Below are 25986 nucleotides of genomic sequence, written 5' to 3'. Positions count from 1 at the left end.
ATTTTTTTTTTTTTTGCGTAAACATAAAACTATACAATATCTCTGAAACTCCTTGAATTACTTGCTATGTAACTATAAAACTGCTTGCCCAAAACCTCTTGGTATCGCATCTGAAATGCCAACTGGGCCAGTTGCTGCCCCAGTCGAAAAAAAAGAAGGTAGGCGTTACATGTTCTTCAAGTGTTTGCAAATAATTTTCAACAGTGGCCTGTAACCAAACATTGCCTCTTTCAAATATGCTCCAGTTTATTTTCTTTCAGAGCCTGTAAGTACCTGGCAGTTTTCCCTGTGGAGAAACATCAACAGTCATAGTCCTTACAGCTTAGGCAAGTGTTTCTTGCATCCCAATGCTGGAAATGCAGAGCCATCAACCCAGCACGGCACAGGGCCAGGCTCTCTGCCTCTGTGCGCACACACAACATGCCTCGGAGATAACAAGAGGAGTGGTACATGTGCAGTGAGCGTACAGAAGTGAAAGGGAGAGAGGAACATACTCGTGCTTCTGTCTGACACCATGTCCCTATGCATCCTTTAGATAAAGGCAGGCAGCGTGTACACTTCCCTGCGAGTTGTAGTGGCAGGATAAAGGATGTGAAACTGGTGGGCTGCCACCTTGTCCCCATTCCATCTCAATGAAATCAAAGCACTGTAAAAACAATTAACCACACAGCGTACACACACCCAAATCCAGACTATTACCATAGGCCAAACGGTTTCTAAAGAATTCTGGATAGACACTTCCTGTTGTTACACTATTGGAGACGCGAGTGCAGAGCAGATGCCTGACAAAAGGAACCGCTGACTGCACTTACAGTGGCACTGTGCCCCTTAAGTTTGCAGTAGATGTTGTAGTCCTTACTTGTGAGTTTTCAATGGCTTTTAGTGTTCGCCAGGGTACGTCCAGAGCATAGCACACCAGGGACTTAGGGTGCTGTCCTGCCACGTTATCTAGTACCTCAAGGGGGAATGGAGCACCTTGCAGGAGGCCCTTGTTGTTCAGTCACTTCAAGACTCTGATTCCAAATTTCTGTTAAATCGGGGCATGAACCCTTATCTGGCTATTCACATATGACTTTCTAATAAGCTAAAGCCAAAATCTTGTCTATCTGCAAATCTGATGCCTCATTTTGCCGACAGAGTCAATCACTACAGAGATTTACAATAGAAGGGGGTCAAAAGAGAAAAAGAAATGTATTTGACACTGTTTCCAGTATTTATCAGAGCAAGACCCTCATTAAAACACCATTTTTGTGTTGATTTTGGATTACAGACAGGGATCTATCAAACAGAAGGGTCACACATAGCAGCCAAGGGGCTATAAAACATCTGGAATCCATGAGTCTGGTGCCTGGCCTTACTGAAAGGTGAGGAGTGATGAATTTAATTTTTCTGAGGGATCTTTCACTCTCGATTGTGGCACACAGCATTCCCTGGGGGTACTTCTTCACCGCAGCCACATAACTGCTACTGAAAGTTATCCCTCAGTTGGGAGCGAGGGAATACAAAGTATTTGTATGCAGTCTGCTTTTAAACACCAAGGGAGATGAAAGGAAATTAGGATAGCTTCCCTTTGGCTGCCATTTCATACGCTAAAGTTTACCTCAGCATCCAAATCAGGAAGGCATTATGGTGGTAGACAGACAAGTTATTGGCAGCAGATGGGTGCTGAAATCAACACCAGCAGCGACTCTGAGAGCTCGGTGGAGATACAAAACTCTGGGCACTACATTTGCAGCTGACTGGTACTATGAGAAAGAAAAGAGAGGTAGTTATAATGGCTGCAAGTATTTAAAAAGAGCCTTCATGGATCTCTAAGTGAGAGATGGGAACATGTGTTACTACAGCATGTTTCCAAGACCTGTCTGTTTGTGACAAAAACAATTGTATCTCACACACATTTTAAAACAACTTATATCCTTACAGTGGGCTCATTTGAGGATGGAGGTGCAGGCAGCAGCTCAAATCCTGAAGGTTTACAACCTGATTAGACAGACAGACAGAGGCAGGCAAATATAACCAATTCTTCCATTTCATCTGGAATCCACTAGTTAGATGAAGGGGAGCAAATGTTATTACCACAGTCAGGACATACTAGCAGACTCCAGAGGAAATACTGCCACCTTGCAGATTAGCACATTGGGCCGCTGACCATTTTTATCATAAGCCAAAATGGAAAATTTTTCTGTAGTTATTGCATTGTTACTCTTTGATGATCTTGTTGCAATAAACACTGAAGACTGCATAACAAGACCGAGTTATCCTCAGAAAAATTGGTTTTGGTGTTACAGATACAGAGCAGGAACTTAGGCAAAAATACAAAACATAATGGAAAAATGGACAAGGAAGGATACGCTTCACGTGTAAGACACTTGCATCCAGAGCATCTGAAAGAAACCAGCTTTTTTTCCTGACTTTATTCTAATCCCACTTCCCATATTTAATTCTCTCCTCAATAAGGAGTATATGAAGTTTTGCACATTTTTTTTTTTCACAATTCCTGGAAAATACAGATGCCCAACTATTAGTAATTCATCAGCTATTTTACGTTTCAGACACAGATGCTGTACTATGTCTAAACGAAACACTATTTTGTGTTCCTGTTATCAGGTGGTCACCAACAGCCACCTACTTTACACATTCAGGATATTTTAATTATTAATTTTTAAAAACTTGTTTGATTTTCTCCCTTCAATCAAATATAGGACCTCTGCCAACATAGACACATTTTGTTACATTTTGGCTTCTTTTATCACTTAACCAGTACAACAGTTCAACATAACCATTACATTCAGGGTGTCTTCCTCTTGTTTCAGACCTTCAAGACCTTCACAAACCCCCATTACCTTCATTCCTTTTTTCTAAGCATCCTTAAGAGAGATTTTAAAAGTCCATAAAGGTGAGCAGCACATAAACATCCACTTTAAATTCTAGATGCTCATAGGTCTTTCTTATTGTACAGTGAGATTAATTATATGCCAATTCTTTCTGTTTCCTAACCAGCTTCCTCCTTTTCATAGCTTTCAAATACACAATACATTTTATTAATTACACAACAACTGCCTTCTGCCTACCTGAACATTTGACTTTTAAACAAGCTGAGGGGAAAAACAGATCAAACTCAATGCTATCCTTAAGATCCTTTGCTCATCAGTGACTTTTTACCCACAGACTTTGACATGTGAAGATCCAAGGCAATGGCAAACCAAGAACGAAACATTATGATCAAGAGAGAGACAGCATAGATAGGGTGTTCCACTACAGATCTCATTGCAGTGTTGTCAAATACCTGGTTCTCTCATCACTTGGATGCTGTACTCAGTGCGATGTGACAGATAACCGAGATTTAAAAGGTTTATCGTGTTTGGTTCAACTATCCTGAACAATCTTCAGCAATTATCCTGTCCTTAATGAGAGCAGAGCAGAATAACTTGTTGACATACCTGACCTAGATTGGGTGGCAGAAGCAACATAGCTATGGCATTAGGAGCCCAGCATAGACTATTAATTAATCCTACTTTTCAAGTGTGTTTTGCAGCCAAAATCAAACCCAGTTAGCTAGTTACCCTACTTTCACTAGTTCCACAGTTCACTAGCTTGAAGGAAGCCTCAGCTGTTACTGCTGTGCAGACACACCCTTAATCTTAGAGGCTAAGGCAATGGAAAGAGATAATCTTGTGCATCCTTGAGGATCAATTGGTCATATACAGACTTTGGCTTAAAAAGTTCCCTTTTACATTACTGTTATTTGCAGTTTTCTTCAAAATGCTTCAGCACTGGCTAGGGTTAGTGTTCAATTCATCTTCACTGCTGTATACATCCTCCATGTAAAGGCAGATGAGTTTGACTAAAGGTTCTTCAAACACAAATGTTGAGGGCAGTTATAAAAGTCAGTCATAAAACACCGACATAAGGGCAAACATATTGGAGTGTAGTACCCTCTCCACTTGCATCAAGGATAATCACAAAAAAAGAGTCAAAACCAGCAAAAAAACAGCAGGCTTTTAGCAGGGCCATTTCATATTCAGATCCATTAATTTGAAATAAAATCACCACCACATTATCTTGCAGCAGAGAAAAGCAGCATGAAGGGCACAGGCAAGTGAACAAAACTTCTTGATCTTAGCATCTGAATGCATTTACCAAGTATGTAAAATTGTTGGCATAGATGTCTTTGCAACTGTACAAATGCATAGTACAGCTATAGCTCAACAAGAGGGAGGTATTCTGCGTCCTCTCCTCTATGTGCATGCCGCTATGTACAGTATGAGTGTGTATTAATACACATGAATTCAGGATCCTAAACTTTCCACTTGCATTGCAGGCCACCTCCTGCCTCACAAGGTGAATCCCATTGATAACACCAAGTTCCTACAGAAAGACACTCCTTTTCCTCCTGCCCAGGTGTAATGGTAAGGACTCAGAGTGAAAATCATGGTCCAGCTAGCTTCAGTAGGAGCGTGATTTCACACCACGACAGTATGTGTATAGATACACGCACACGTGTCCACACATTCATTCTGTACATATACAAAGGTACACATACATTTTTACATTCTTTGGTGGCAAAATAATAAAAAAACCCAAACAAACCACAGGGTTTCACATCTTTGCTTAATGAATCTGCTTCAGGAAATTGGGGTTGCTGTAACCGGAGTTATTTTGCCTCTTTAAGGACTGTTCCTTGCATTGACAAAATGCCATACATTTACAATGACTAAAACAGGGCACAAAGAAAGCCAGCATAAACACAGCTCACATGACAGGTAACTCAGAGAGAGTCCCCTCCTACCCACATCAACACACCATGACAGAAGGAGCCATATGCTTTCACCTACAAGCACTCAAATGCTTTCTCAGTTACTGTCCAGATGTTGTGCTGAGCTGCGGCACACCCTTCTTCTGCCCTGGCTGTGGGGTTTTGCTTTTTGTTGCTTATTAAAATCAGACTAACAGAGGATGGGATGTTGGGAGCAGCAGAGGAGGCTGGCAGGTCAATGCCACGCTGAGGGTTGTCAGCCTGTGTGCTTCAGATGAACGGCTCTTCTTGTCGCCACCTCTGAGACGTCAAACCTGCATCTCAGAGGTGCTGATGAGGCCCAGTGCTTTGGCTTCTTCTGGTGTCAGTCCACTCTTTAGTGTCCTTCTCACTGGATGGTCGTAAATTCCAAAAGCAGGCAAAAAAAAAAAAAAAAAAAAAAATTCAAACAATTAAAAGAGATAATTACACAAGACTTTGAGCTGAAAAAAAACCCTGTTAACATGCAAGCTGAGTTAAATCAAAAGTTGCTACGTAATCAGGGCCTCAAGTTCAGAAATACTGAGTAATGCCCTATGCTATCCATGGGAGCATCAAGTACCCAGCAACTCCAGTCAGGCAAAAAGACTTTTGTCATTAACATCTAGCAGTTTAAGGAAAATACCACAGCATTTCAAGATTTTTTTTTCCCTCTGAAATTGTATCAGTTGATTTTCTGTCCACAGAAAGTATCACCTGCCCTATTATTTTATAGTTTCATAAAGATTTTTTTAAAAGAGCTTTTGGATCTTTATAGGTCTCAATTGAATTTATCACTATTAAATTCTATGGGACCCTTTAAAGGTGTAAAAAAAACCAACCCAAAACCTTAAAAGATTAAAACTCGGACTATTTTATAGTCGATTCAAATAATTAAAATTGTTGTCTTCACACATTCTCCCTTTCTTCTGTAACATGCCTCCATTCTAGCCCCATGTGTGTCATCTTTGCCATTAGTAGTCTGCAGTATTCTAGTTGAATTTAACTGATAAATCCAGGCCAAAACCTTGTTTCTTAATTTTCGATTAAGTGTTCTGAACACTAGCCCTGACATAAAACTTTTAAAATTTGTGATTGTCTTCTTATTCAGAAACAAGTGACCAAGTGACTGCACACACTGAGCATTAGTACCCTCCTAGTTTTTCTGGCTCCATAATTTTTAGGTGAATGGGCTTCAGTTCAAGACACAAATGGGGTGCCCACTCCACACTTTGATGTTGCTCAAATACAAAACACACATTCAGAAGTTTAAGCTGCATGCGAAGCATAAACAATTACTTTATGTTGAACAAAATGTATTTGGAATGCCAAAATAATGAAGTCTAGAGAAAAGAGAAATTGGTTTCAGACAGAGGTTAAGGACTTCTTGAATTGCTATCATCTAGTACAATTGAGACCTCTAACTTACTAAGATACCCAGTCCATGTAACTGAAACTGGGAGGCGACACTCAAGGTTCTAGCAGGAGTGAGAGGAGGGCATGGATCAGTATACAAAACAAGAAGATAAGAGAAAGGGAAAATACTGCATAGTTGAATATTTGATACCATGAAGGTAGGACGAATGTGATCTATGTTTGATAGTCAAACCTCTTTCATCAGTTACTGAGGTTAATCAAATGACCTGGGAGTGCCACATCTGTGATAGTTCCTCCATTATCAAACCCTTACTTGAAAGTTTTTCTTCAAGGCCTCGTCCTTTCTCCTACAGTCTTTGAATACTTATTAAACACCACTAGGAGTCTTTATGATAGCCACTTTTTCCTACAATACTGATCAGCAACATCTTTCAAGTTTAACAATGCTTAGTTTAAAAACAGTACAAGGTTAAATGCAACTGATAAAGCTAAGATTAAGAAAGACTTAAAAAGTACCACCAGAAGAGCAATACACTTCAAAAAATGCTCTGGTGTCCATGGTTCAGAATACCCAACATGGACTTTTGAGTGAGTCCTCATCACTGTCACCCTTTTACACTTTTCAAACTTGATATCCAGTTGTCCATGGTGACAAGTTAACTTCTAGACATGAGCTATGAAGTACCTTAGGGTCTTAAGGTCTTAGTGAATCACCCAATGCTTATTTCTATATCAAAATGAACTATATCAGGAGTGAAAGAACAAACACAAGAATGCTGCAGCAGATACATTTCTGTCTCATTAAAAGCAAAGATTTCCCAGTGCAGATCACCTGCTGACCTGCCTGCACTGCCTCTCACCTGAACATGTTTTTTTCTGTACCCTCTGTAGCCTCCAGCCAAATGCAGACCATACCTAGCTTGGCCACCGAACAGTAGAGTCATGTTAACATAGCCTAATACAACTGATTTTCAGAAGACCTTATCAAAGACCAGCCAAAAGTCTTTGTCACTAGATTCAAAGTGGGATTGGACATTGCTCCCCAAGAGAGTATTCCTCCTCTGTGGACACGAATTATCCACACCAGCTATACTGTTGAACCAAGGAAACTGTCCAATATCAGAGAAAAGATATGCAAACAGGAGACTGAACTTTGAGAGGATGGCTGTCTAGATGACATTACATCTTCCCACTGAAGGCAAAAGTGAACTGGGAAACTGAATGAAGAACAAAATTTGATATTTTAGAAACTTTTGCTGAAGCGTCAAACCAAATGTATTCATGACGGCTCTCACACATATCCCCAACTCTCTCAGATCACAGTCACATTTGCAAGGTGAGCACAATAACCACTGTAAAACAAAGTTATTTTTCTTGTCAGATGGCAAGACAGCATGAGTGAGGGAACATGCAATTGTTATTTCTGTTTGTAAACATTTAATAGGAACTGAGGTGCTCTGCTAACACTGGCCATGTACCAGAATATCCAAATTCTGGTCTTATTTATGACAATGTAAATCTGGAGTAACCTTCTTTAGGTCAGTACAATTACTGCTACTACACAGAATAACTGGGGCTGATACTCTGTCTAACAACTGAAAGGGAAACGTGCCTCTGTAACTCCCACCAAGCAGAATACAGTTGCTTAAATTCCTCCATCAGCCTTATTTGTGGGATTAGTAGTTTACTATGAAAAGCCAAATGGATTTACAATAACATAGATGTCTCTGAAGAAATTACAGGAATTTATATTCAGAGGTCATAATCAGGAGTTAAAATACCATAATAGAAACCATCTTCATAGAAAAACAAGGAAGAAAACTAAGGAGTCTTCTTTACACAAGCAAGACTTCTCTCTGAATCTCCAGACACCTACCTATCAAACAAACTAAAATCTTAGTCTGAGGACCTCATGTATAACCCTCAGATGACTGAAAAAAAGAAATATTGTATGCAGCATGTGACAAGGCCAAGTGCCCTGGTTTGGGTTTGCTGTATGACACACAATAGAGGCCAACCCTGGGTTTGTACTTTTTGGGCCACTGCAAAACAAGTAGGGAAGACAATACTCAGTGAATTGCTGGGACACACACAGCTGTGATTAAACAAAACAAATCTCTTTGCATCCCTCATTTGATTGTCCTAACTCATCTCGGCTCTCTTATAATACAGAGAAAGATAACTTGGATTTAAGATATTCCAGTGACCTAAGCTTTTAAGGCCAGTGGTTAGGAGAAAAGAGCTCCAAACAATGCAGGACTTTGGCAGTCAATAATGAGATTGTCAAGAAAATGGTTAATAAAAAGCAGAGATGTAAAGAATCTTTTCAGTGACAGAGTAGTTCCCACAAACACTGATGGCTGCTGACTTATATAAACTCAGTGTGTGGGGCCAAATACTGCAAAGTACTGTGACTACTGGAAAGATTAAAGCAGTCTACCATCAACAGGCAACTGGAAGGATAACAGCTGACAGAATCACGGTTCAGACTCAGATGAGTGAATGCCTATACAATGCAACAGGCCAGTCTGACACATATGAATCCACTAAATTGAATACGTGAAAATGATAACTAATATGTGCAAATTACTCACAGTACATTTCCTCATCTGAAGATACAGCAGATAGATGTGGTATCAGTAAGTCAAGAACAAGTTCCTGCCCCACTCTTCTCTGCACTGGCTTGTGGACTATGGAGGCTTGTGGGTGATGAAATCAGGAGAAAGTTATCTACAGGAGCAGGGACTACTCTGGGAGGTAGGTGAACCTTGTCTTGACATGCTTTAAAACACATGTCCTCAGACATTTGTCTGTTTTCTCATAAAGTGCTTGGTAGGGTTCCCTTACCTTAGGAAAGGTCATGAATATGTTTAGTCATCAAAATAGAATGCAGAGAAATATTTTCCTTCCATGCTTTATAGGCATTGCAAAATTACATTTCTCAAACTAGATCTTCACTCCCCCCTCTTCACTGAACTCTGTCGTGTCTCTAACTTGACTAGACATAATATCTTGGCTTGTAAAACTCTTGGCCTGCTGCAGATCACATTAAACTGAGTTATGGAATGTATTTTGGAGGCAGTGACAATAAAAATAAGACTTTCAAATGACCTTTTATGTTCTTTAAGTAATTTTTAAAACATTTGCTAAAGAAACATAACATAGAGAGAAAATAACTTTTACTCTTGTCAAAAGCAAGGCCTGCTGAGATCCCATAACCAAGAAACTAAATGTTGTTTTTCTGGGGTCAGAGGGTATATTTTTTTTTAATTGGGAAATCTAGAATTTTATTTGATATCCTGGCAGAATGCAGTGTGCTTATGATGAACTCGATGAATGTGACTCTGGCTGTTGGGTCAAAATCTACATAGATACATAGCCCTCACAGTACACTGGGGATGTTTTAAAAAAGAGTAATTCCTTAAGAACAGTTTTATCAGAGAATATAATTATCTAGGGTTTGTTTTTTATTTTAAAGAGCAAATAGCATTTCTAATTTCCCTTCCCCCAACCTTTTTCTTTTTTAAGATGCAATGAACAGTAAAGATCAGTCTGACTGGTGCCATTTACTCTTGCATTTGCAATGGCTTTTGGCATGTGTGTCTACACTTGCATGGATGAGTCACTTGAAATGCAGACTAGATATGACCATTCTCCTGCTCAAGAGGACACAGAATTAGTATCATTCCTATTATAAAGATGTGGCAGCCATAGAACTTCCTTTTGGTCTCAGCTGCAAAGGTAATGCAGCTGCTAGCTGCTGATTTAGAATGAAGAATATTCCAGGGAGCTCTAACTTACACAGTGAGGACAATAGGAAGGGCAGATTGTAAGAGGCAATACAGGCCAGCTCTATCATCGCATTTCATGTATCTTAGTTTTATTTTGTGTTACCTATCCACACCCAGCTTGCACACTCAGTCTATTTTCTCATATATTTATATTTAACATATTCTCTTGGACTTTACTCCAATGAGTCCAGCAATGCAATTTGCTACTCAGAAGTTCAACCCAGACAGTCTTGATCACATTCTCTTATTGTAATCCTTTTCAGCATTTGTGTTTTTTGTGTCACTGTCTATATAAATTATACATATGTTCAATTATGCATATATCATTGGTTAATATGAACAGGCCTAAACGCTTAGTCAAAATACAAAAACATTATGTGTAAAGATTTTCTTACAGGGATTTGTAGGTGAATTTTTGGATTTTAGTATGGAGTTCTCTGAAAAAGTATAGCTAACTGAAATGTGGTCTTTTGGTCAGCTTCATAGAAAGCTCCAGGAAACAACGTATTATTATGTATTATTAATTGCCCTGCAACTTTGCTTTGAGTCATCTTGACAATTCATAGATGGCACAAGTCTCCTAACAAGAAATTCTGTGTGTAATTTATGGTAGCTGTGACTTAAAGTGGAGCCTAACCATGGAAAAGGACAAAGCAGCATTTTGTAAGGAAAGCTTAACTCGTGTTTCATCTCCCTGTGGCTTAGGTAATAGGTAACAAAAAAGTAATACTGCTTTAGAAAGTCTGGGCTGCATGAAGAACATACAGGTTTTAAAGTCATATTTAACATGTAGTTGAAACCATTAGTTTTCAACTTTATGTATTTCACAGATCATCATTTACATAATGCCATCAGTAAAGCTGAAAAGACTTAACTCCTTCCTTGAAAGCCTTCTATGACAAAAAACCCCTAATTTTCAGGACTTCTGTGAGTTCCGCTATAAAAAGTTACTACCAAAAGCAATCCTGCTGCCATCTCTTTCATCAGTTCTCCCACTTAACTTTGCCAGTCGAAAGTGATTCCACTATTAAGAGGTTAAGCATCAAGAGCATAGAGCTCACCAACAACTGAGTTAGCATGTAAGCACTATATACTGTTTTCAAGACCAGACTATACAGTAACAGTGCACAGGACAAAAAAAGCAGGAGATGGGATACAGAAAGCAAGCCATCTAACACCAGCGTTTCAGGCATGCAGCCTTTACATTCCATTTAAAAATTTAAAATAACCCTCTAAGGGGGTTGCTCTTAGAACACAGAGCTGTCTGTTGGAGAGTGACTTGGCAGAGGAGTGTGGCCATGTTTGACCACCAGGGCTCCCCATTAAGAATCTGCACTTGGAAATAAGGCAGTAAAAGGCATCATCTCTATGAGCCCATCAGATTAAAAATAATTATGATCAAAACAATCTTGTAATTATCCTAATCAGGTGTTATTCTGCCCAGAGAAAGCCATATATATAGACATACATATATATATATATTATGTTATTTTTTTGACATAGTGCTAGGGTAAGATAAATTCAAAATAGCTCTGTGTGAAACGTTTTGGTTCATTTTCTAAGAGAGACTTCCCTCCAAACACATTTGACACTCGCATCCAAGTGTAGTCCAGTTCCTGCCTTCACAGATCCTTGTGCTAAACTCCTGTGTGGGCAGCAGAGGGCTCTCTTTGGCAGCTCTGATATCACGATGATCTTCTGGAAAGCCATATAGGAGATCGCTTTTGTTGCTGCACTTCTTTAGTAAGGCAACTTGAAAAGCAACCCTGTACTTCCCTGTCTTTTCTCATTCGCAGATGAAGCACTTTCCATAACAACTCTGTGATCTTGTCAGCCAGCAACTCACTGCTGCTGCTTTCTTACTCAGATGCTGAAAATAATCTTTCAGGAAGGAAGGATGATGTAAACAAGGAGTAAATTACTGCCTGGAGAAAAACCTGAAAGCCAATTTAATATGGAAAGAAAATGAATAAAATACATATCCTATCAACTTAGGGCTAACAGTATGCAACTCAACCAAACATATTTTTTTAATACTTAAAACTTACGTACCCCACTTTTGGAAATGAATCCTGTGACAAGAAACTCAAAAGCCTTGAAATATACCTTTAAAATATGCCAACTAAAGTGAAAACAGAGGGTAACGTAGACGAATTCATTGATGCAGTGAATGACAAACTAGTAAAAGTGAAAACAACTATTTGTATCTCTTGTAAGATGCAATCAAATGAAGTTTGTTTTTTTTTTTTTTCTACAGAACTACAGTTGAAAAAAATACCAGAAGTGTACACCATAACAAAAGTATTTCTATAGAAAATGTCATTTCCAATATTCTGTGACCTGGGAACATGAACAGCTTTATTTCCTACGTATACTGACATCACTTGCTCTTTACCAGCTGCTCATCTCCTGCCAGTCTCTCCCACATTACCTTCAGCGTGTTCTTTCCTGCAATAAAGAAAGTGCCATTTGGACAAGAAGAGATGGCCAGAGAAATTCCAGCACTTGTAAAGCCTTGTCTAGAAGCCCATGTGAAGCTGCAGAGCACTCCCTCGTTTTGGTTCTCTTAGGGCCAGAGACACAGCACAAGGATATGCCAATGGTCTGCCTACGCTCTGGGATCCTGCTGGGACACAGGCTTCACCTGCTACCAGGAGGCACTCTTTGTAAGAGCGAAGTCTGAGCCGTGGCTACTTCTCCTTCCACAGAGCAGCATGTCTGGGTGGGCATTTAATCCCATGAGGTGACAGTCACTCTACAATCACTAGGGATTCACTAGGGATGCAATCACTACAATCATCACAGCAGCAGTTTTCTCCTTGTGCCTACATCATGTCCTCTGTGCTCGGGTAACATAACATATATGTGCATGTGGATGCCTGTGTAGTGTTCAACACTTCTGTTTTCTCCCTGTGAACTGAAATAAACAGATAAAAGATGTGTATTTTTTGTAAATGCTGAATATTTAATTCTGACTTCCCAGATCAATGCAATGACTTCTCACCTTTTTTTCAGTTGCTGTATTAAAACAGTGCTGCTCAACTTTGAGCAAATACTAGATTCCACAGTGTCTCTAAATACCCATATTGGAATCCAATGCAAAGTTAAGCAATGTACTTAATGGCGTGGGCTGCGTTAATTTTATGTCTGACTTTCCTTATATAAAAAAGATAAAGCTGTTTTAACCAGAAAGTTCGAGGATAGGAGCCCCAAAACAAATAATTTGTATCAGAATAAAACTCACTATAGAAATGACTCACAGATTCCTCTAAAACACTGACTGGAAAATGAATTTAAGCCTCTTTTACAAGCAATTTTTTACTAGATCTTTAAACCAGGCTTTCAAAAAATCTTTTGTTTTGAAGGTTACATGATGTAGAACTCTACAGAATGATGGCAATTTCACTTTTACAGTGTTAGGACCAGGCAAATACTCTTGAACAAAACTTGAGATGTGAAAGATATGGTTTGAAACAGATGGAGATTGTCAACAAAATACACAGGTACTATACATTTGAACAGTTAAAAAGCACAACGTCTACCCCATCTGTGGAGATCGCTTCTTTTAGAAGAAAGCTATAAAAATAAATGTAATTCACATTGTAAAGCAGAAACTGAACACTCATAAATATGTATCTACTTAGAAACGGTATTAATATCAACAATCACAATTATATAGGTTATCAGTTACAACTGACAAAACTGAAAATATGGAATAAGCTATTCAGCCTCATGCTTCAAATAAATACACTGATTTACAACTATTAAAACTCACGATGAGACCTATAGGTTACTCAGCTAATCCTACCTCTCCTGTTTGTTCTCTACAGCTGTTGATGCTGGTCTCTGACACAGATGAGACATGGGACTACACAGGCCTCACACCCTGATCAATTTCTACAGATTAATGTGGTCAACTGTATTTATTACTCATTAACTGTTAGTAATAATTGTTTTTAATTGATTGTATTTTTATTTGTTGTAGATCATGGAGTTTAATTCTGTAATTTTTGCATAGAACTTGCCATCCTGAGGATGAAACAATGTATTACTTAAGAGGCATCCAAGAGGCACTAGCTATGTTGGCATCTAATGAACATAACCTTCCAGCTGCCAGAGTTTTAAGTGCTTTATCTCATGTTCTGTTTTCATTTAATAATTAGATTTTTATTAACTGGGTATTGACCTTCAGAAGGCTCAGTACTTTGTGTGAGGACAAACAGACTTTGATACTGAATACCATTGGTGACACATTTACTTTTTTTAAGTGCAAAGAATTGTTCCTAAATGTGCACCACTAACTAGATTACTCTGCCCCCTTCTCTAACTCCTGATAGGATCCAGTTACTCAAATCCTAAATAATTAGTTGCAAATTCTAAGTGAAGTTGCTTGCCTTTAAAGCATTTTATATAAACTTTCTTCTTGTAAGGTTTTCATTTTTTTAAAGCATAATTTCCATTAACTCCTGCTTTTAGTCAGGCTATAAATACCAGAAGAAGTCTCCCTCCTGGTATTTTGGCACTCCTGTGTCTTTCCATAGCCAGAAAAAGTAAGTGGAGAGACATGAAAATGAAAAAAACAAAGAAAAAGATTAAAAAGTTAACTGAAGCACCCTATGAATGCTAAACAAAAATTACACACCTTTGGATTCAAACAGTCTCCCATCTAGTATTTTGCATGCTTACAAACAGTTTTATTCCAAATCAATGCTGCATGTGTTACTAAAAGCTGTCTAAAACTTGTCTCCATGCCTGGTCCTTTGGCAGAGATCTCTCCCACGTTTTGGCACCTGATGACAATGTGCTAACTCCTATTTCACTTCTACTGAAGGTGGAATTTAGTATTAAATACCTGACCTAGGATGTTCTGTAGTTAAGTTTAAACCACCGTGCCTGATCTTATTTATCTAGGATTCAGGTAATCTTGACTCATTTCCGATCTCCTCCACAGTCCACTTGTATGAGTCTGACAGATTATTTGGGTGGTGCCTCAGATCCATTTCTGCATAATGACTGTAAGAATTTTTTTACTCCCTGCAAGTCATTATGCAAATAAATCAGTAAATCCTTATGAGATATTTCCATATCTCAAGGGTCAGTCACAGGGTATATTATTAGGTTAACATGTGATTCCAAAGCCTAATAAAAGAACAAGACATTATCATGTATCCTCTCTCTTTTTGAACATCACAAATAATTTTGATCAAGTAATCTCATTCAAATATTGGATTAAATTCTGATTCAATTATTATCGGCTCCAAACCCATTTCTCTAACTCAAATCTAAAGCATATTTCCAATTTTATTAAAATCTAAGAGAAATAAGAGCGTACACACTCTGAGATAAAACATTGTGGGGGAATAACGAATCTCTCACTCTGCAACGTCCTCATGCAGTGTCTCTAACAGAATACGTTGCAACCACCACCATGCTACTCACCATGAAATATTAGTCGCACCTGGGCCCTACATTATGGTTTACCATTCAGGGTTGGTTGAAGATCCAGATGTAAGCAGTGCTGTACAGTCAAGCCAGCTTTAAAGAGCTATTTCCTTTGTGCAGTTATCTGAAATTATCTGTTGGCAAGACCATGTTGGGATGGCCACTCTTTGACCACTGCTTTGACTTTTGGCAGCCAGAAGACCCATTTTCAAGGATGAAGGTTGCTATTACTAACAAATCATAAAGAGGGAGGAAGATGCTTGCAGGTTCCTGTTTTAGAATCAAGGTAGTTGCTAGTCAGCTGGTCTGGTTTTGCTATCCTGGGCCTTAATCAGCACCTGAAGAAGGTAATGAATCCTTATGACTTTCTCTTGGTCCTTTTTCAGAGCCCTGCCATGGCCATTCACAGAGGTCAGAAATCAAATCTGTTAGGCTCAATGTTTCCAAGAATTGCTCCGTGTATGCCAGAATTAGTGCAAATACCTTCTATATGCTTATTCATGATTATTAAACTGGAGCATGATTTTTTGTGACGCCGAGTTATATCATTCTCCTGAGAATCCATTCAGCTCAATGAGACCGACAAAGAGAAGGCACACTGTAAGAGTCTAAGCCTGAGAGTAATTGATTTTATGTTAGGGGATGGATGTTTTAAATAAACAGACAGGACAACAAGGAAACCAGCATTATCTTTCTGTTTGTCTATTATGGAGTTTTGGGGGGTTCTTTTAATTAAATGTACTAAAGTAAAATTTTTATCTTATGGATGATACTGCTAGTCTTTATGTGTCTTCTGTTGCCTCAAAGCTTTAACACCTGTTTTTCTTCTCCTCCAATTTGAAGCAATTGGCACAGGCTGGTTCTTCATGGTGTGAAACTCTCATTTAATAACAGGATTTTCTAAGCAGCCCTATTCTTTAGATATTTTCTTCTATTACCTCACTTCTCATAAATTTCACAGCAAACTCTGTTTATCTACCTTACATTATTTTTTTTTAAATTCAGCTCTCTGTATTAAATAACCTCCTTTCTTGACTGTTTTCTGAAATCTCAGTGGTATCTCATACAGAGAGTTTAATTTTTATTTCTCCAAATCCACTGATGCAATGCCTGTAATACTGTTCTGTAAGCTGCTAAAATTAACTTCAGTAATTGTAGTCACTGGAATTTGGACTATCAACTAGAGTGATTCTTAAAACTTCCTTATCCCAATTTTCCTTTGCACTCATTGTTTGTTACGGCATCATTTGCGAAGGTCATCCTGACCTTATGGAGAACCAGACAATCCTAATTATTCTATTTTTTATTTCTTTGCTTAGTTGAACAGCTCCCCATAATGTTACAAAAACTTTTCTCAGAGAATGCTGCCTTTGGTCTTCAAGAACAGAAACTGTATTTTCAACCTAATTTGTGTTTTATGCTTTTAAAATACGCTGAACTGACATGTCTAGAGGCTGGGGTCTGCTGTTTACACACAGGATAAGGACATTGGAGAGAAAAAATTGCAGAAGCTTCCCATGGTAATTTGTCTTGAAGATGTCTTTGAATGACCACTTCCAGGTGACGGAGTATTTCAGTTTCTGCAGCTCATTCAATCCCCTGGCTTTCTGATGAGGCTTCTAATGAATGAATGCAACTGTAATGTTGTTTTCTCATATGTAACACCACTCCAGTATGTGTGGTAGGCAGGTCACTGAATACTCGTCATGAGGCAATGACTTCCAGCTGGTTACTCTACTTCTAAATGTCAAATTTTATCTTTAAAAACCTCCACTATATAAAGGTCTAGCACAGAGTTAAGTTCTCTCTCTGCAGATCATCACAGGAACTCAGCTGTTGGCACTTACCTCATACCTTAGCTTTCTGTAGTCCATTTCAGCTCTCACTGAGCAAATTCCTTCCTACTAGGACTCAGTCAACTTCAGTCATATCTGCATTTATCAGTGACCCTTTGTATCTTCAACCAACAGATACAGACATTTCCATCTGTCTTTTGTTGGATGACTCAGTGCCTTATTCATCCTCCCAATTTATAGTTCTGCTGGTTACTCTGAGAGTTCGAACTCTACATCATTAAGATCTAACTAAGCTCTCTGCATACCAGATACAGTCATGCTGCTCAACAATTACAAATGGTAAAATGGCTCAAATGAACATATCAAAATGTTTCTTCTTCCCATTACAACTATTTCTTGAATTTAACTTAATCTTTTTCACACTCCTGTTTCTGTTTTCCCCTAGTTATAAATGACTTGAGCATCACTTGCTTTTCACTTCACAACCTTCTGTCTTTTTTTATGGACAAAAATTTCCTCATCCATGAGAACCTTCTTCCTGAATCACAGGAAATGTTTACAGCGCAATTGCATATAAACCTTTTGGGTTTCTGATTTTGCTTAAAACACATAGCTCAGCTTCACTAAAATCTTTGCTGAATGCTAAGTAAGCCTGACATGATTTCCAGTTCTGCACTGAAAGCAATGAGGCATATGCAACATGATCCACAGTGAAAATCATTAATTTCAACTGAGTTTTGCTTTGATGTCCATGAATAGATTGAATACCAAGCTCATGGCAAAAGCCGAAGGATGTGTATGGGAGTCTGAATATTGAAGGTGGTGAATCAAACCCATCAGATAATCAGGTCTCTTTGCTCTGCAGATAAGAAATATCATAGCATCTGCTAATCTAAATCATTGAAGTATGCCTAAAAATCTACTTTCTAATAGGTCTGTGGAGGACTTGTGTTATATTTCTAACTGGAAGATCTGCTCATTTAACTCACATCATACACTGACAAGGACTGGTCTCTGTTAATTTCCTGGAGGTGCTATATTATCAGTCCAGCTGAGTGTATTTTAGAGCTAAACTACTTCATTTATTCATTATCCAGGTATACTGACTATCTGTCAGAGTGAAACAGTTCAGTTAACATATTCTTCCTTCACACTTTCTTTAGCAATGTCAACTGAAAGGGACACTAAACTACTGAACTTTATGTTTGTTTTGAAACTGCCTTTTAATCCACATAAGAGTCTCATCCAGATCTTGAAGAACAAACAAGCAAAAGAGCTGGATCCTATCATGATTAATTACAACAGAAATAAGTCCCAGCCTAAACATTTACTGAATGCTTAATCCCTGTTAATGTTTTAACTGAATATAAAAGCCAGCCCCATGGAAAAAAATATATAGTATTTTTATTATCATTATCCTGTGGTGGTTTTTTTTTTTTTTTTTTTTTTTTTTTTTTTTTTTTTTTTTTTTTTTTTTTTTTTTGTTTTTTTTTTTCCCCCTGCAGCAAGTGCTTCCTTGGGAAAAAGGTACCTGGTAAAAAGTAGAAAGACCTTTGGATGTGAGTGTGCATGAAGGTAGTGTTGCTAACAGAGGAAATATTTTAGCATGGGATAAACTGTGGAAATAGGCAAACATACAGGAGGTTTATTTGATATGCACAAGCTAACTAGGGCAGTCACCACGTGCAGAACACCAGAACCATGTGGGGAGAGTGGGTAGCAGCAGCAGGTGATGCCACAGAGAGGTATGGCACAGTGTACGATGGAAAGTAAGACAGACAATCCAGTGTCAGTTCATTTTCTTTGCTTAGAGTCTGGCTCATCTAACTGGTGTCCATTTTGCTTTTGCTCTTGCCACATGCAGAAGTTCCTTTCTTAGCATGTTGGGGAAAGTGAATATGCTCTCAGCACATGCTAGCTTATAGCAATCACTGCTTATACTAAATGTTTTTGATTACCCAGTATGTTAGAACAATTTCACAAAAACCAAAAATCTGTGTGATTTTTCACTCACTGTTGTTGTCTCCTCTTTGTCCTAACTTCCCAGAAATGCTAAAAAGATGGATGGAAAGGTAGTCAAAAAGCCACATATGGTGAATGACATTAAACACTAAAATCTTATGGTTTGTGGGTACTTATCCTTCTCATAGCAACTGCAGTAGTCTCTGCACATAAGGAAAAAAAAAAAACCCCAGAAAGATTATCAACTCTTAAACACTGTATTTACTAGAGCATGAAATCAAATTGCTCAGATTTGGGTGCTGCAGCTCAGCCCTGGCCCAGACTACACTGTTGAAAGACCACCTTATAAATGTGCGACCTTTTTTTCCCAGTGGAAGTTAAGCTCCTCTATAACCACTTTGCAGCCAAGCAACAGTAGACATTTTGTTTTCCGGGCTGCGGAAGGATAGTACACAGTATGAAAGAGCATGATTTCAAAAGGTGAAAAACTCAAACTATTTTTTGCTTTATAAATAAATTTATCTGCAGATACAACTATTAATCTCTATGCCAATTCACAGCACCTTATAGAATTTTAAGCAGTCTCCATTTGAGGGCCTGATCTGACTTCTCTAGTTATGATCAAGTACCAACATCAGCTCTAAAGCACCATAAATCATTCTTCTCTTACTGCTAGGACATTTCAAGTTCTATAGAAGACGGTCACCCACTGCATACAACATCATTTAAACAAGAGTAAGAGGAATATATGCCAAACATAAGTATACACTCAAGCTACTATGAACTACTAATGCATGTCTGCCTTCTAAGGGTCTGGTTCCTACCTAAGTATTTGCACATTTGCTTATTTTGAGAAATTTAATAGCCATATTCTCACATGATTTCCTATTTGCTCGTGACCGCTTCCTCTCTCTAGGCACCGCTCGCTGGCTTGGCACTTGGGTGGCAGACTTTACAATGCGATCCATGATCTCATCTGCTGCGTCATCCGTTGCATTAGGTGAATCATCGTTGCCAGCATTCCACGAACCAATACGGCCTGGAAAAGTCCAGCAAATAAATTGAGGGAAAAGAAGACAGAAAGTCTCTTGTGTCATTTTGGTTTTGCAATTGGGTTTTCTGGGGGAATTACAGCAGGCAGCTCAGTCATTGCTACTTCAAATTGGCCAAAAGAGAAGACTCTGCCTAATGGAGGATATTTCTAAATAATACCCTAGACTCTCTGCTGTATCAGCAGAGAGTTGAGAGCTCAAATGCAATTATAGTTTTCTATTCCCTTCAGCCTCAGAATCTTATTCTTGACCATGCAACTGGCAAATGTCTGCTAGAGACTGACTGTAAGCCAAGGATTGCTTGTGTTGTGTGACCATGTTTTCCTCTGCTCCTATTACACAGAGACTAGAAGACATGGCATATGTTAGAGATTGATTCAAATCAGCAAGACAGGTTCTCTGTACCAAAAGAAAGGAAGAATCAATTCCCGAGCATCTGTTCCACAGCCTATTGCAAAGAAGACACGAAACGGGCAAAAAGTGTTGTTTGATATGTCTTGTCCCTTTCACAATGAAAAATTCACCTTGTCATCATAAAGTTGTATGTGTCCTGGCACAACTGCGTGTGCTCTGTTACGAGCAGAAAAGCAAGAGTCGGCAAGCTGAAAAGCTAAATAAGCAATTTTGGTTAAAACCACAAACAAACAAGAGAGCCATGTCTCTGAACCCAAGGTTCTGGCACTTCTTACTCCACAGAGCTGTGTCAGATGCATCTTCGGGTTCCTCCACTAAAGACTACTGTTCTGTGTGCTTTTTGTTTTTAAATGATTTCAAGGCTAGTATGCAGTGTGAACACTGACAGCGAACTTTGTAAACGAGTGGGTGTGGTAGAATTGCAAGCAGCTAAAAATTCACTGGCAAGGTCACTCTATATCACATCCCCAATGTTGAAGAACAACAGCTTTGATTAGCACTTTGCTCTGCTGCTTGTCTCCTGGCTCTTGTCAAGAGCAGTTGTATTACAATAGTGCTCCTGACAAGTTTCTGTCTGGCTCACCCATCCTCTGCCTCTGCTGATCTTCAGGGGAACACAAGCTGACTCTCATCATCAGGACATACTGCTTGTTAGCATTCAATAGATTACTTCAGCTATTCCGCTTGTTGCAGTGCAGCTTGAATTATTTCATCTTTGCGCTTTAGCTAGTTGACTTGCTTCTTAAACTTGGGCTGTGAAACCTCTAAATAAGACAGGATTGTGGTTTCAAGACTTAAACTATGCACACATAGACTTAGTGGTGGATGCTCGGGATGTGCTACCAGTGGTATCAAAAAAAGAATCAAGAAAGTATAAGATATCTAGATGCGAGGGAAAAGTTATACCACAGCCTGAATTTTGGTGAGTCGCCTTTAGTGGAACCATCTTCCAGGTATCATGTGTATGGGAGGGGGTGAGGGGAAGACGAAAGGAAATAAACTGGTGAACCCAGTGTCTGTAAAATGATTTAGCATAAAGGAAGTGGTTTAGTGGTTGGTTAAATGAAGAGCTCTTCTGTCAGAGTATCAGGTGTTGGAATCGGCGGATTGAGTCAGGTTTTAATTTCCTCCCTGTCAGCTTTCAGCAGTCACCCATGTTGACATTTGGAAACAGCAGAGCATTGCAGACCTCAGAGAAAGAGGTATCTGTCAGGGAAGCAAGGAGATGTGGGGCTGTCCACAGCAGCTTTTTCTGCTCCTAGTCTCCAGTTAAGCTATTACCTTTGCAGTTCAGCAGGGAGGTAGTTAAAAGATTCATCATCTTCTTCCTACCGTTTTCCTCTCCCCAGTCATTTCTAAAATGCTGCAAGGAACTTTCTCTTCAATTATCTTTCTCTTCAATTTGAATTGCTACTTTCTACTTGCTTCTATTGAAAATAAAAAGAAAACCACATCGTGGATTCCCTGGATGCCCCATTTTGCGTTCATGATGAGAACAAGAATAAAACCTAGAGTGTTAGTGGGCAGGCAGCCACATTCACAGTGCTGGGAGAGATGAGGATTTCTGCAGGCTTGGACTCCTAATGCCCCCAGGCACTAATGTGGCTGTGATTCACGTGTTAAAACTTCAGGCAAATTCTTCTACATCCCAGTGCCCCAAATCACCACTTCCAGCATGGAAACACCACTGGCATCTCCTCCTTGCCCTTCAATCCCTTCTGCCATGAGCGCTATACAAGGGGGCCACGACCTATGTTTAGGCCACCATGTGGCTACTGTGCCACAAAAAATGTGGCTAAAAGAAAACTGCAGACTCACCTCGGCTGGCCCGGCTGCGAGTGCGGACCCCAAGCACCGTGGTGCTTTCCCCACCGACAGAGGAGGTCTTCAGCACGGCCTTCATGTTCTCATGCTCTGCAGCATCCTCAGCATACTGCAGCCCCTGGGGCTGGCTCTGGCAGGGGGGCGAGCTGCTGGAGAACTTGCCAGACTGTAGGAGGAAAACAGATTTGTTCTTTCAACAGGAAACAACATGGAGAATAGGCCAGAGTCTTGACTGCAAATTGCAAGGAGAAAGGTGTCCTCCTGGGCTTGGTTTGGAGTGCAACTATTCCCAAAAGAGCCAGGCAACAGTTGCCCCTCTCCCAGATCATGCACTGTGAGCAGAAATAAACTGGAAAGAGGGTGACAGTAGGGAGCAGACACAACCAGAGGAAAACCAGATGCATTAGCTCAAGCTTTGTAATTTTGACCTCCTGTCTGAGAGTATAAAGTACAAAGCAAAGACTTGCATTGAAACTTTCGACCCAGGCTGGGCCTGATCTGGGGTCAGGTACAACAGCAAGGGGAACAGCACGAGACCTGACACAAATAAGAAATTGCTTCTTTTCTGTACAATCATCTTTCATTAACAAAGCAAAATGGGGAGAGACATCTAGGAAGAGAGACCTTTCCCTCTTGCCTCTCTGCATTGCTGCACAGAAAATTCTCAAACTGCTCGAAAACACAAATACCTACAAGTAACCCTAAAACACCGTACCACTAATGCTGAAAAAATCCCCGGTTCCAAAACACCCAGCCAAATTATTTCACGGTCAAAACACAAAAGTTGCAGTCAGCAGTTAGAAGAACAAACAAAACCTTACAAGAGGTTTAGGAATCTGCCCTCTGCTTCCCCAGCCCCCCCTGTGATTTCCCTGTCACCACGACTACATGAACAACAGCAGCTACATTAGCTGGGTAAGCATAGTGTGTGGATGCTGCAGCTCCAACAGTTACTGAAAACAGTCATCTAGAAATGGATGAAAACAGCAGAAATGAATACTTTCTAAGGAGGAGAAGAGGAGCCTGCATTGCAGGGCTGTTCTCCCTTTCCAGCCTCTGCCTACAAAGGGCTGTGATGTTGGTATTTGCTCCATTGCTCTTATCTAGAGAAAGCCTGAAACACATTTAAAATACAGTCCTGGCTGCAGAAAATACTAGCTCGGTCAACAGCAAACAGGCATCAACAGATAATATTACCCCTCAGTATTCTCAGTTGTATCAGTCCAGCATCAGAAATGGAAATATGTTTTATTTTTCCTTTTAACCTTTCTTACTCTGATCAATTGAACACAGATGAAAGAAGGTGTGCTGAATTATCTTCTTCCTTTGCATAATAAACAACATTAATTATTCACTTGAAGGTATTGAGCTGGTCAGTTAAAGGGATGCAAACCTGCAGAGTCTTTTTGTCAGAGAACAGCAAATAGGAAGAAAAGACGGGGCCCTACTTTCAGAGCTTTGATTGAGTCCCCGGGGCTGTCAAGACTGCAAATTGAAAATATTTAATCTGGAAATCAATGACAGGATGATTCTATTTTAACATGATGACTTTTCAGGGTAAGATAGCAAGTTAACTGAGCAGCAAAACAATACTCCCTACAAGGCACTTAGCTAAATATACCAGTATGAGATTTATTTTTAATAGTGAGAAGTTTGTTTTCTTGTTAAAACATTAGCTTGCAACAATCTGATGTGTTAAGTATGCAAGTGCCTGAGTTTCACATGTGAAATTAAAAGCAAAAAAAAATTAGAGAGAAACTTCTATGAAAGTCCATGCCATTTTTGCATTAAGAATACTAATACTCTCTTATACACAATGGTTTGTGAAGCTAATCAATACCACCTCAGACAAAAACCCAAAGGATAAAGCCTTCACATAACTGTTAGTTACTGTTCAAACAGGTTAGTTAAATGTTGGCATAAACAAGCTAATTCATATTTTCTTTCTGCACCCCAAGCTATACAACATAAATCATCACTGAGGGAGAAGCTCTATAGACAGAAGTTTTCAGTTCTTTAATTTTCATATGTTGCTGTAGATTAATGGCCAAACCCCAGCCTCTTGAGTAAATGACTGAGAATTAAGTCATATTGTTTCTGTTCAGCAAATTAAAGAAAGATCTAATGCTGAACAAAAAATGCACTGCATGACAGATGCTCCTCAAACCATAAATTGTTTTATTATGAATATAGCTAGCACATTATAGTTCTTAAATTATTTATTTACTACTTCAATCATTTTCAACATCACCTTCAGGAGTACTTTATGATAAATACATGAATTATTCCATGGCTCACCTCCACAGTGACTGAAGAATCTTATTCACAATTCATAGCAAGGAGAACCATTAAAATTTGCTTTGCATCCCTATATCCTGATGCTTTTGAACACTATATAAAATAATACCATATGGACTTACACAGCTTAATAATGAGTATGAAATCATGGTAGTCTGTAGCCCAAGGTAAAGGATGATCCCCATAACATTCAGATCACTGATGTTTTTGGATAATGGGGATACTTCGCAGTTTAGTAAATAGACATTAAGGAAAAGAAAAGAGGAAACAAAATTATTAAGGCCTCAGATCAGGATATCCTTATTCAAGAGAGCAGGTATGCATATGGTTAAAGCTGACTGTAGAAATGCATTCTTATGATTGAGCCAAAAAGCTATGAGAGAAATGTCATGGTTCATAGTTCCGGTTGAGCAGATGGATTTGAGAAGTCCATACTATCTGAGTTAGAAATTAGATGTCACAGCACACAAGGAGGAATGACATGCTCTTTCAGAGAACCATACCTCAGCATCCTCTTCTTCATCGGTCTGCCACTGGAAACAAAGGACAGGGTGGAGAAGGACAAACAGCAAGATTTAGGAAGACAGTATATGGTCAAACCACGGCAGAGTAAGAGGTAACCATGGTACTGTTTATGCAATTATAGGAGGACACCAAAATACAAAGCGTATAAGGAATTAATTGCTTAGACAATCGGCTTCCTTATTTTTTTTTTTAGTTAATTGTATGTAGAACAGACAGTCACTGTCACTAGGGTATATAAAAAAGTCCTGATTTTTCTTAGAGCAATTATGAACTGAAACTACCCCTAACTCATCCTATTTCTCTCCCTTGAGTCATGCAGTTGCTTGCCCGCTTTTTGCCCCATGGAAACTGAGAGCACTAGAAAGGACTCCCTCTCCTTTTTCCATCTCTGTTCAGCACAGGGAGGTCCTGGCTGCTCTTTCTCACAGTGCAGAGGTCAGCTTCTTGGCAATTCCTTTTCTCTACACTTAAGTGCTTGTTTTAATTCCTTTTTCAAGCTGTGGCTTTTCAACTTCCAATTTAACAGAGCACTCAAATCATATGTGGAGTAGTCTTTGAATAAATGCTTAAAGTTCTTCGGTAGCTGCCCGATATCAGATCCTGGAAATTAGAGAGATGCAATTATCCTTTGTCATTCAGGGTTTTCACCCTCTGTGACATCAGGCACGTAAAACTATCTTGACAGTTACACTACATTAAATGCAATGGACATATCAAAATATTGTGGCATA

The 25986-nt window shown here is 39.2% G+C and overlaps 1 protein-coding gene across 1 annotated transcript in view; it reads right to left on the bottom strand.

Moving 5' to 3' along the window:
* Nucleotides 1–263: 263 nt before the first annotated feature.
* FHOD3 (formin homology 2 domain containing 3) overlaps nt 264–25986 on the bottom strand; it is a 369637-nt gene continuing 343914 nt past the window's right edge. The window contains exons 24-26 of the mRNA XM_026841709.1: nt 22427–22598; nt 20020–20181; nt 264–5147 (exon numbers count right to left, since the gene is read on the bottom strand). Of these exons, the coding sequence (XP_026697510.1) occupies nt 5065–5147; nt 20020–20181; nt 22427–22598 (417 nt within the window). The 3' untranslated portion in view covers nt 264–5064. The remainder of the gene's footprint in view (nt 5148–20019; nt 20182–22426; nt 22599–25986) is intronic.

The sequence above is a fragment of the Athene cunicularia genome (assembly GCF_003259725.1).
Source record: "Athene cunicularia isolate RWA chromosome 2 unlocalized genomic scaffold, athCun1 chr2_part1, whole genome shotgun sequence".
Lineage (NCBI taxonomy): Eukaryota > Metazoa > Chordata > Aves > Strigiformes > Strigidae > Athene > Athene cunicularia.
The sequence above is the reverse complement of the archived record's forward strand: the minus strand, read 5'-3'. Positions and strand labels throughout refer to the sequence as shown.